This window comes from Anopheles coustani, chromosome 3 (genome assembly GCF_943734705.1).
Source record: "Anopheles coustani chromosome 3, idAnoCousDA_361_x.2, whole genome shotgun sequence".
Classification (NCBI taxonomy): domain Eukaryota; kingdom Metazoa; phylum Arthropoda; class Insecta; order Diptera; family Culicidae; genus Anopheles; species Anopheles coustani.
In genome coordinates, this window is record NC_071288.1 from 96,909,963 (window position 1) to 96,922,561 (window position 12,599).

The 12,599-nt window shown below is 43.4% G+C and overlaps 1 protein-coding gene across 3 annotated transcripts in view; it reads right to left on the minus strand.

Moving 5' to 3' along the window:
* Positions 1-12,599, minus strand: part of LOC131261029 (heterogeneous nuclear ribonucleoprotein L) — a 147,718-nt gene that overhangs the window by 35,062 nt on the left and 100,057 nt on the right. For all 3 annotated transcript variants that reach the window (XM_058262915.1, XM_058262914.1, XM_058262913.1), the window contains exons 4-6: positions 9,016-9,101; positions 3,563-3,659; positions 1,890-1,947 (exon numbers count right to left, since the gene is read on the minus strand). In XM_058262915.1, the coding sequence (XP_058118898.1) occupies positions 1,890-1,947; positions 3,563-3,659; positions 9,016-9,101 (241 nt within the window). The remainder of the gene's footprint in view (positions 1-1,889; positions 1,948-3,562; positions 3,660-9,015; positions 9,102-12,599) is intronic.

Below are 12,599 nucleotides of genomic sequence, written 5' to 3' on the forward strand. Positions count from 1 at the left end.
ATCTCGGTACTTGAGCGTTGCACACTGCTTACTTGGCCTAGTGAGAAAGTGTTTAAAATTAGACAATACTGCCATCGGCAATCCCTTGCGTACCACATTCAATTGGTTGGAAACTAAATTGCATTTTTTGGGTTGTTGTGTGCGTTTCGAGCACATTTGTTTATGCACAGCCAAGGAAGCACAAGTCGCCAAACCGTGTCCTCTGACTGTCATCAATAAGAAAGAAAAAAATCATCAGTTGAAGAGAGATGTTTGAAAGCACAACCCATGAGCTAGGTCTATGGAAACTAATTGCAGTCGATCCCATTTGAAACATTTGGCGAGACATCAATTTATCCAGAACGGCAACAGAATGCAATAACCACAAACCGCACGTATTAAGCGATTTCGGGGGAATTTCCCTCATAAATCAAGCGGGTTTTAGCCAGTGGGAAAACCTGATGACTCTCGCTCAGTCGTAGATCCTTGCGATTCGTTCTTCTTTCCCGAATAACACACCAAATGTTTACATTCGTATCATCGACTGTAGTTCTTCCAATACGAAACACGTAGCTCGTGATGCGAAACAGTGATGGCAAGCTGTCGTGTTCGCTACAACGAGCTCGGTGGGAAATTATTCGATAAAATATTTGTTTGTTTGCTAGCCAACCGGTGCATATTGTATTGCCGTGACGGAATTCCGAAATCAAGCCGCATGTAGATAAATAGACCGTTTTGTGACCGTTGGTCCCCCGTTGGCCCAGTCTTTTCAACGAGCTATTTTTAATCAGCGGTACGACTGGCGGCGGCCTCAAAACAATCCCGTTTCCCGATTGCGCACGAGATGTAAGGTTTAATTGCCCAATCAAGAACGAATTCTGCAGCGCGCGGAATGAATTTCTCGACCATGGTCGTACGTATCCGAATCTTGTTGAACGGCGGTTCAAGTGCGAGGCAACGATCGCTTATTGAATGCAGAGATGAGCACAATCAATCGTAACGTTCACAAATTCAGAAAGCAAATTAAATCAATCAATCGAATCGGTATAGGAATGCTTTTGAATCAAATTGGGAAGGTTGCTTTTGCTGGCTGGAAATGTCAAGAACATGTGGGACGCTTACTCTATTCCCTGGACGGCGGTTTTCAATCTCTGTCATAATAATCTTCTCTTACAAGATCGGCTACACTGGGACCTTGTTTTGTGAAATTGAAAACGGTATAAATGTTTCTAAAAAAGGAAATGCAAGTAACGATCTGTTTGCTTTCAAGCTCACAAGAGAGATAGAAAGCAGTGTGCTATTACGAGCTGCAACACTCTAGGGGCTGTATGAAGTAAATGGTGCTAACAGTATTCGTGACAAAAAATGGACCGGCAACAGTGAATAGCAAAAGTCAACAGTAGCAAACGACGAAGTAAACAAAAGCCAACGAAACGTGCTTGAAACAGAAAGGGAAATAACAACGAAACAAGAAAACCATAGAACACCATGTGAACTGTATTAACTATAGCGCATGATAACAACAAAGACAAGCCAACCATACGCTGAGAAGGTAATGAAACCAATTGATTATACACGGAAGTATGGACACGTAAGAAAAGAAAAAAAAAGAAAACTTAGGTGACAATCTCTATCGACTACGATGTGCGTGATTGTACGAGTTTGGAATGAAACAAAACGAGAAAATAAATGCGACAAACGAAAACCCTTCAAAACGGAAACAATAATTCTAAATCGCTTTTGGAAGGAAATAGTAGTAGTAGTAGTATCAGTAGTAGTAGTATTGGTTGGTATTCTAATACTGTATTTTTTTTTTTTTTTAGATAGATGAGGAGAGTTGGAGGAATAGATGTGAGAATATCAAAGGAAAAAAGAAACTTGAACAAAGTAAAGGAAGAAAACATCCTTACCCAGCGTGTAGTCCCAACTGGAGTCACTGTCGTTTTTGTAAACATTGAGTTTTTCTGGCTGTTGATGTTGTAGTAGTTGTAGTTGGAGAGTTGGAGTTGTAGTACAATGTTGTTGGAGTTGTTGCATGATGCAGGTTTGCGAATGTTGCGAGTTTATAAGGTTGATGAGGTTGTAGTTGTAGAAGTAATATATTTTTAAATTCATATTTTAGGTGGTTTGCATTTCGTATCGTTTGTTTTCCCGCACGCACGCGAGCGATATTTTGTGTTGCGGCAAGGACGAGATAGGAGACAGGAGTGGTGGTCCGTGGCCGGTTTCGATTGTGTGTTGATAATGTTGGAAGTGTTTCATGTGATCAGAGCAGCGGGTTCAGATGAATGTGGACCGGTCGGCCAGTGCGGGAGAGTCGCGTTCAGGAATTGTTGTTGTTTGATGTTGTTTGACGATGTAGTTGTGAGAGTGGTTTATGTTGATGATGTTGTTGTTGTTGTTGTTGTTGTTGGTGGTGGTAGTTTCGTGGTTTGATTTATTTTGCGACAGATTCGGAAAGAAAAGAAAGACAATAAAATGGACAAAACAATGGAAAAATAAATATTTTGGTTCGATCTGTTTGTGGTTATGTTTTACGGTTTTGTAGATATAGAAGGAAAGGAGAAAGTAGAGGATAGGCGGGAATTCGGGAACGTTACGAGTACATTGGTGGAAGGGAAAAGGGCGAGTGAGGGAGGGGGTTGCACCGGAATATCATTTTCTTCAATGCATTTTACTTGCTATCGGACAATCAAGAATGAATAGGGCGTTATTACAGAACAACCTCGCTGATGGTGGAAGAAGAGTAATCGGAAAAGATTTGAAGATTTTGGGGAAAACACAATTACAAAAGGTGAGAGAAAATCATAGAAATAAAGGAAAAACTATAAACGTAACAAACAAGTCCTGCTAGTCGATAGAACTAAACTACTTCTCGCGCTATTTTGTTTTCCGGTTCGATACCTCCTTCGCGTTGGATCACGTTTCTCGTTGCGGAAGACACAATCCGTTCATTGGATCGATTCGGTATCGAACGGGAAAAACAAACCAACCTAGGCTAGGAAAGTATACGTTGATGGAATCATTTTTACAAAAATAACTTTCTCAGTAGTCATGAGATGCTAACAGGGAGGAAAAGAAACACATTTTACAGCGTTCACATGAAATGCAAAGAGAAAGATAGAAGGTGTTCGTAACGGAGAAAAGAAGTGACAACTAATTTTTGCTAACATCGAGAAACTTAAGCCGCACGGTTTGGAAGGTTGTATTATTTTTTTTATATATATCATGAATGATGTGTTATTTTTCCATCTGATTTGATAATCCTTCTGTTTCATTCTGGGGGGAAAGGGCAAAGTATTCGTACGTTTTATCTGTATTTCTGTAGTATGTTTTCGAAAGAATGAAAAAAGAAACGAAAGAAAAATAAACGAATCAACAAAAGGTTTGAATTTGAAAAAGAAACTAGTGAGAAGAGTAAAAAAATCGTTAAACAAAACTAGTTAAAGAGAAAGGAAAATGGAGGCAGTTGGGTGTGTCGGGGTTGGAGGACGAGAAACTCGAAGCAAAGAAGAGAAAGAAACATGGACAAGTACAGCCAGATGGGGGGAGGAGGAGCAGAGGGGATACGATGCTAAATTACCTTTGCGTAGTCAATCTTCAGTGTGCAGCAGCCGGAGTAGATGTCGCATCCGTTCAGGCTGTCTTTGGCGCGGGTCGCTGACTCTATGCTGTCGAACGTGTTGGTCCTCCCGGCCGATCGGCGGGGGAAGGAGCTTAGTTAAGGAAAACAAATCATTGTTCGTAATAGCGTTTACCTATGTACCATGGTCTTGAAGAGAAGTTGCTTGCAATAACCACAAATGAAAAATTCCAGCTTCATTCAGCCTGTCCAATTCACTCACAAGCGCCAGCTGGGGTAATGAATTTTCATTGCCACTCCGGAAGTTAACTACTTCACCGCCAATGGGCCAGGGGGACATTACTTTGCACCCGATTCCCTATTAGCGTACACAATTACCAGTAGAAAATAGCTCGGGACCCTTTGTTACTTACGAGCTTCGTCTGGAAAGTATCATTGAAGGTTTAATATTTGTCGAACAAACAAAGGCAAAGAATATGATCCTGGCGGTTTCATGGAACCCTGTTCCGAAATGGGCTCGGAGGGCGTCAAGATATGAGTTAATTAAAGTAATTGTGTTTGGAATTTCAGGCTATACTGCCTTCCTCCTTTAACTGATTCCTCCAGGCAAATGGCTTCTTGAATAATTATTTTAAAGTGATGTTTGTTCGTGAGCTGAATCAATTTTTCAAGGCTATAAAATAAATTGTAATGTCTCAAAACTTTTCAGATATTGTATTCGAGCAAATGGATTTATGATGTATGATATGTATGCCCAATTTAAACTTCCTTAATATATTTATTAGTTTAGTCTTTTTTTTTCAATCACTATAAAAGTTTCAGAGAACAGGAAACATGCCAACACAAGCTCCTGATTTGAGTGATGTTTAAAACTACTTCGTTCCCAAAAGCGGTAGTCATTTTAAATCAGCCCTTCTTTTGTTGCCTCATGTTGGATAGAGCTGGACTTAGCGCGGAACTGGTTTCGGGGTGGAAAATGATTCAATATTAGACCATCTCGCTGCCTCGGGGAATGGCTTTATGGATGGGCTTGCCAGACGAATGGAAACCGGAACTTTCACCGTTCGCTCGAGCAGAAAATGAAAACAATTTAATCGTTCATTTTCCAGGCAGGATCCAAAACCATCCTATCACCCTTCGGGATTTTGAGAAGACCGTTAAATAAATCTGCCGCTAGCAAAACGGGACTACTTCGAACATTCCCAGATTAAGCTGCACAAATTAACTGTCTATCTAAAGCCTCCCTCGGAACAACCCCCAAACGAAGCGGGTTAACTGAAGTTGTGAACACTTAAAACTAAATGAACCTCGAAAAGGGGAGCCCCGACCGAGGAGGATGTAACACTCCTGCAGCCTGACTAGAAGTTGCTCTTGTAAGGCCTGTCCAAAACTCATTTCGAAACTCTAATCCTAGAATGAACAGATGATTTTCAGGTTGTTTCGAAATAATGTGAACTTGTGAATGAGTGTGGATGGAGTTGGGGATACGAAACGTCGAAATAGCGAAGACTGATCTGCCTTTTACAAAGCAGCACCATCACCTTCTTTTCTGATAACTATTTCGGTTTTACAACGAAGGGTTAATCGCTGTGCATTTTATGATTAATTTCCTAATATTTCCACTTTTTGTCAATCTTTTAAGTATTGACAGTACATTATTCTTCAGCATCAATGCTTTCCTTACCTAATCTGTTCTGTTCTGTTCTTTAACTTGGTAACGCACTCCGGGGTTTGAATTGCGTCACCTTGTACACTTAATTATGCAATAGAAAAACCCAGACGAAAAGCAAGCAAACTGCTTGTTAATGCATGCAGGTGTCTCCAAGGGTCGCACAATGTACTTTGCACCGTAGCTCGAAGGCAGGTGGGAGTGTTTCAAAGGCAACCCACTACTTGCTAGACATTAAATTTTTAACAAACAATTTGCAATATATTCGTAAAACTGCCATCGTAAAGTTAATCTCACCAGGATTGCGGGCAGGAGAAGATGTCGTGAAAAGCGGGGGGAGGGTCGCGAAAATAAAACCAACCAAAATACAAGAATGCGCGAGAAGGACAAGTCTTCCTCGGACCAGGACACGAGATGTTTCATGGCTCCCCGAGCGTCACGTTATTAAAACGAACCGTACCGAACAAATATACACCGAACGAACCTTACACGCACGTGCGCGAGATGTGCGAAAATGATAATTTAGTTGGTGGAAAATTTCCACATTTTAATGGCTTTCCCTGTGTGTTTGTGCTTCTTTTTCGCTCGCCGCTTTAGCATCATCAATAAAGAATAAAGCATGAAAAGCGCAGTTTATGAGGCTTTAAATCTTTACACGCCCAGTTTCTCAAAGTCGGCACTCCGTCGGGTTGGGGGGTTTAGCAAGTCTTCATTGAGTATAGCTTGGTCGGCTTTTCACATGGAAATAGACTCAAAAGAAAATTTTTTTAAAATTTAAAAAAATATGTCAAAGGGGAAAAAGACAATTAATTCGACATATCCACGTGGGGAAAAGAACACCTAACAAGGTTTAAATAAACACGTTACACATTTCTGGACGCAAAGGTATGTAGCTTGTGCCCGCCAACAGTTCAATAAACAGGTGGAAGGTCATGAGAAACGAATACTTTATTCTGTTATGTTTATGCTACTGTTACTTCTTCGGAGGGGGGAGGTTCAATTGGGATGAAAAATTCTCCATTTTCATACCGGTACGGGTTTTCCCAGCACAGCAGATGCATCTGGAAGTTTGTTCACCTGTGAAAAATTAAAATCCCACCTGTTAAGCCCAGCTCAGGGTTTGCCGTGGTCTGATTTTTGCCAAGGGAAAATAAAAGTATAGCATAACGCGACCACCCGGTGTCCGGTGCGCAACACCAACACGATGCAGTAACGCTTAAGACCATACTTTACTGCGGCCATTATCAGGCTCTTCTTTCGAGGGATGTAATCTTGCTTTCGAAGGGCGCGCGGTAGGTACGCGAAAAGAGCATCAACAAACGGCTTTTAAAAATTATCAGAATTTATCACTGATTAAGGCTTAAGCTCGAAGGAGCTGGCTGGAAGGCAAAAGTGTTATTAAGGATCCCTCATCCCGTTGTTGCTCTGGTTGGCTGGCCGGCTGGGGCTAGTTTTGCGGTACACGATGACCGAGAGAAAGAAAAAAGTGACCGAACCACGGTCGCTTCGCTAATGACGTCCTTGCGAGCAGAGGAACATTGTACACACCAGTGTCCACGTTCGCACAAAGATGGCCCGGGGAACCCAGGGTCCATCCCGGAACTATTGAGATTAGTACGAGCTCTACTATCCGGAACAGGAAAACAAAACAGGACCCTTGTGGAAGGATGAGGCTGCGCGATACACAAAACAAACACAACCGAAAGAGAGATGGGCTCAATTATCATTTATTACTGTAGCCAGAGTTTCGAGCGACGTTTGAGCCGGACACACTGGCAACCGTTGGGAGAGATCGTTCCACCCGGAACGATTAAGGCTCCGGCGAGTGTTCCGGGTGGATTGGGCGAACTAATGAGGCACCAATTAGCGTAAAGTAGGCGGTCGAAGAAGAGCACATGCGACACGGGGGCGGGGAAGGAAGCGAAACCGACATGCTCGGTTTGTCACACGTTCCATGTTTCAGTCCCGGCGAGAAATTCGCTACCTTTCGCGCGGGTGGGGCCAATTCATTTCCTAAATGTCCCTCCACGGGCGCCTTATTCCCAATCACAGAGAGAGAGAGGCCGCCACCATTGTGAAGTAAATGCCATTTAAGCGTTAATTTCGTGCCAACGAGGACAACATAAAGAACAACCCGCAAGGGAGAAATGAGATCAACATCAAGGACATGGAAATGATGGGCAACATACACCAAAAAAAAAGAAGGAAATTAAACCGAAAGCCGGTCGCTGCTGATGGAAAAGAATTGAATGGGATTGAAGCCATTTTCTTAATGCGAAACGTGGCCGATTTTTTCGCTCACCAAAGTAGCGTTCATTGACATTAATTGATCATCAACGATAATGATAACGCCAATCACCGTCGGCAAATGCGTTACGTATTTTTCTTTTTCGTCTTTTCACCAGAGAAAGTTGTCAACGCAAGCGAGCAGAAGCAATCCTTACACCTGAATTTATATTTTGTTAAATTATCACTCCGGATTAAGAAGCTTTTCGGCAGGTTGCTCTAAATGCGAAAGGGACGATGCGTCCCAGTATCCTAATAAGAAGCAATGCTGATTATTCTACGGTTTATTAGAATGTTTCATCCCGAGCTCTTACCCGCTGTCGTCGGCTAATTGATTTAATGCGATTGTTTGAAAGGGGTTTAGGACAGGATACATTTGGGCATTACTTAGCATAACTGATCTTTACTGATGGGAAAGTTGATCATATTGGTTTCACATCCAAGTGAGGATATCTATTAATTTAACTTTAACATCGATTACATTGTGTTATGAACTCTCATTCTCCACAAGACACAATCATGTTATATGAAAAGGTAAATTACTTAAATGATGCTATCAAAATCATAAGCTTGGTATGATCGGTTCTCTCTTTAACTATCAAGTTGACTTTCCTCACATTTGTTTAGCCATTACTCGATTGAAATTTTCCTTCAACAAATGAGGAAAATGTGCGTCTTATGCCTTTGCAAAAAAGCTGGCATAATATCTTATTACCACCGTAGAAAGATAAACCGTTCCGACCAAAATATATAACCGCCTCGCGACAATTAATTTCGAGTGACAATTTCTTACAGCAAATTACTCCTCGTTCCCTCCTTCCACCAACCAAAGGGAAGAGTTTCCCGAGGGTAGTAGGCGCCCTCCTAAAATTAATTTACATCGTCGCCCACCAGATGGCGTGCTGATAAAGGCCGTCCATCCGTCGTGGCACGGCGTGAAACGAATTTGTTTACCAACTTCCGTGTCCACTTAATGCCTGGGGCAGAGGGGGGGCCTCTGGCAGGAACACACAGCGGGAGGGAGCGAGCTGTAGGAAAATTCATTCAAAGAGGTGCGAAATTGTGCGTATCAGCGGCGTTCGTTACCTCAATGCGACACCACCGACAATTTATAGCCCTCCCGACATCCCACTCGGACTTTTTTTTTTCTTAACGATGTTTGCTCTCGCGTTTTCTTTTTCTCAGCATAATGACGTCCCTTTTCCTTCCCCCGTTGAACAAAGAATATACATGGGAGGAAAGTATAACCGGATAGAAGCTTGGCAAAGGTTTTCGGTAAATAGCGGCGAATGGCATGAAATGAGCCCAAATTACGATTCACTGCCGATATCTGGCACGGTGGCGCGAATATTCCGTCCGCCCAGGGTCATGTACGGTCACAATTCACCGTGCAATAAATTTATCGCATTTTCTCGCTCCTGTTACCGCAAGCAACACTTTTCGTAGGAAAAAAGGGAAAATGTTGGGACTGGCCCAGTCTTCATTTTGAAAAGGATATTCAACCATTGCTTGGACGCCATTCTTCTTGAATATAACGATGCGTTGCACTTGGCCATTTGGATGGCAGATCGTGTATAGAACGTCCTGGAATGAAACGAGAGAAGAATAAAAGGTGCGTTAGTAGTGATTCAATTTCAACTATAAACGTTTTCAACAATGCACAATAATTTGAATGAGGTGAATTTCGGTTAGAAAATACCCTTATTGAATTTACGGTAAAAGTTTTGCTAATTTAAACTGTTTGGTAAGAGACTAAAAGGGCCAAGTGCCTTCTGTTCCTCTTGAGCTTACTGCAACTTGAACCTCCACGATGACAGTGATGCCCCGTTTCGCCTTGAGTGCCAATTTATTTCAATTTCTCATGATGTTCTCGCCTCTCGCCGAAAGTGACCGGATGGGAAGCTTTAACTTGAGGAATCTTGCGCAAGCCGCACCCACCCCGCTCTACCCCGGGCAAACGTGTTGGTTGGTTCGAAGCGTCACGGGTTTCCCATTCCAATGGAAACGGGCTACAAATTGGAGCACGTGAACTCAATTAAAATGTCAAACCATTTCCACATCTTTCGGGCAGTTGAAGGAGGGATAGAGAAGCCGACCGGTAGGGTAGAGGCAAGACAGAAGGACAAATGAATACATTATTTCTCACTGCAAATTTTCCGCCCGAAACATACAGCTCCACCCCCAGGTCCAGGGCAAACAAACCGAACCATTCCTGTGGACGAGGCGCTCACGTGTGATGGAGTGCTGCTGACGTCCGGCGAAGGACGGGTCATTTACAACTTTTTCGCCAACATGGCACACATAGGCGGTGTCTGTTTGCGGTGTTCGGATACACAGGACGGGTAGGGACGATAAGGAACGAAATATGGATGAGGCAGCACATAGTTGGTCCCTACACCCCCCTCTCGCTATACTCCCTCCTGCCGTACGGGACCTCCTCCTAGTCGAGTCATTTGCAATTCGAAGTGGCATTATCAGTGTACACACTTCGGAAACTTTGTGTCCCTACTATAAATGAAACCCCCCGAAAGATAATTCCGCCGACCGACGAACGGCGAGAATCTTATCTTTACAGCTGACGGAAATACGCTACCCACACACACACACACACACACACACGGGAGCGGTTTATTTGATTCGGTCGCAGGATTCTGTAGCAACCATTACTTCTACCCGAGAAAGAACGAACGAAATAGGTTCCGTTCCATCGGTCACTGCTGTTGCCAGTAAGTGTTCACTTTCTTTACCCTTCGGGCCGGAGGGGGTGGGGGGGAAAACTAACCATATCTAACCATTCAACACAAATTAAGCGATCCACCGGAGCGCACGGGCATAATGGACCATAAATCAGACCGCAGAGGCAACGAACGCTACTACTTCGACCCCGAGAGTCCGCCGAGGCCAGCCGAGCGTTACTGACAAATGGAAAGGAACAGCCAGGCACAACAACTAACGCAACAGGAAAAATAAAAAGGAATCTGACTTTTCTATGAGTAGTTAAATGTAAAACCTTGCGTAACAAGTATACAACATTACAGCGAAGCCTTCAAAGGCAACGCGTTTTGGAAGACAACTGTTCCATCGAAATTTAACTCCCTCTGTTGAAATCTTATTTTCTCCCGATCTAATTACTCAAGCTTTTAAAATGTGTCTTTGGAGTAAAGGATCCTTCATTCGCTTCATTGCTCTGATGATGTTGTTCTTGGTACATGTTTTTCGATCCCGAGGGATAACTGCTTCTTGTCTCAAGATAAAAGGGAAAGATTTTTAAAAGGCTGGTGATTGAAGATTTCTTTCCATCTTCCGTACCGATCAGCTTGCTTGGAAAGAGACCCATATTTTCTTTCGGATATCAAATTTCACAAAACATCCCCTGGTGGCCTTCGGTAAACATGCCACTAATTAGTAGCTTTTCCACGGGATGCGCACCAGTGAAACCAATGTTCCAACACCCGTCCGTCGTTACAGTACATTTGTTTGCGAAAGTCCGTGATGAAGAGGGATCAATTTACTGGCCTTTTTTGTTGAGCAGCGTGAGGAGGAGGAGTAGAAGTGGATCGTCTTAAATCACAGTTCCCACCCCCCATCCCATTGGCTGCTTCCTTTTTACGCACAAATGACCCGCACTAATCACCGACAATCAGCATCATCATCAAAAGCTGCAAACAATAAGATGGGTTTAATCTTTGATTTCCAAGCGAAAAAAACAAAAAAGCTCAAGCACCACTATCTTTATCCCTGCTGCCCTAGCGCGGGCATGTTATTTCCGTTTTCCAGATACTTTAGCAACACAGAAAGTTCAACAACTCACAGCTCGGCGCGCCGTTTCCTGAACCGGAGTGGCCAAATTGCTCAACCCCAACCCACGCGGCGCAGAGAAAGCAACAACGAGACTCAGAGAAAAAGGTCCACCCCACGACGACATAACGACAACGTCATTCGTCAAATGTACAACCCCCCAAACTTTTTGGACAACTAATGACTGAGAAGATTATCACCCTCCTCCCAGCTCCTTTTCCCCCGACGACCAAAAGGACTTCGGAAAAAATTGCCCACTTTTACAAATGCCCTCCAGTTGTCGCCCTCTCGGCTACCAAAAACTACAATGGCCAGGGAGCTGTACCCTTATAGGCCCCGGCTATAACCGGTTTGCTAATGACAGGAGCGAACAATCTGCTCCTGCCACCTCCAGGAAATATTCGCTACTTCATGCTAATCCAATTAGTGACGGCAAGAATGATTTGCTTCCTTCCCTTTTTTTTTCGAGTGGTAAGAACGAAAGAGAAAAACATCATCGGAAAATCCTAACCATTGTCTTGCCGTCGTCCTAACAAATCGGATTATTTCGGGTAACACCTCGGAGGAGCGAAAAGAAATGTTCGTTTGCAAAAACGCATTGATTGAGGCAATGTTATTTCCTTACGCTTCGTCCGATTGATTTGTGGAACGTGCTCTTCTCGAGCTTCGTTCTAAAGAAGAGTCTGCAAACAAGTCGAACGCAAATGTGCACTGAACTGAACTGGCCAACCCTATAGCCAGTGGTTTAATTCAATCATAGCTGCAACTACGACTAACGGCCTCCGTGTAAACCCGACGAAGGAATGAAGTAACAATAGAATATCGGCACATAAAAATGCATTGCAACATAAACTGGAATAAAGAGAGCGCTACAGCGCGAAGAAAGCAATCGGACCGAGTAAAACTGACACCCGCGCTTGGCTGCAACGTCAAAAGTGACGGCGGAGTAACAAATGCCCTGTATGTGTGTGTGTGCGTGGTTGATGGACTGGAAGTGGCTTTTATTACGTGTCACCATAAATCAACCGCGACGGTTGTTCGGTAAAGCCCGATTTACTACCGAGCGAGTGTTCGCAGAACGGTCCAATCCTTCACCAACTGTGTGTCGGTGTGTGTGTGTGTTTGTAGAGGTATGCGCGCCTTGAGCTCCCGGCTGCCGACACACATAACACCCGAGCTGGCGACACCAATGGAAGTAATCATTTACTATGAATAGAGACAGTTATTTTTATCACCATTGACAAGTCACCATAATTTCTCTGCGGACGTTTGTCGCCGCCGTTG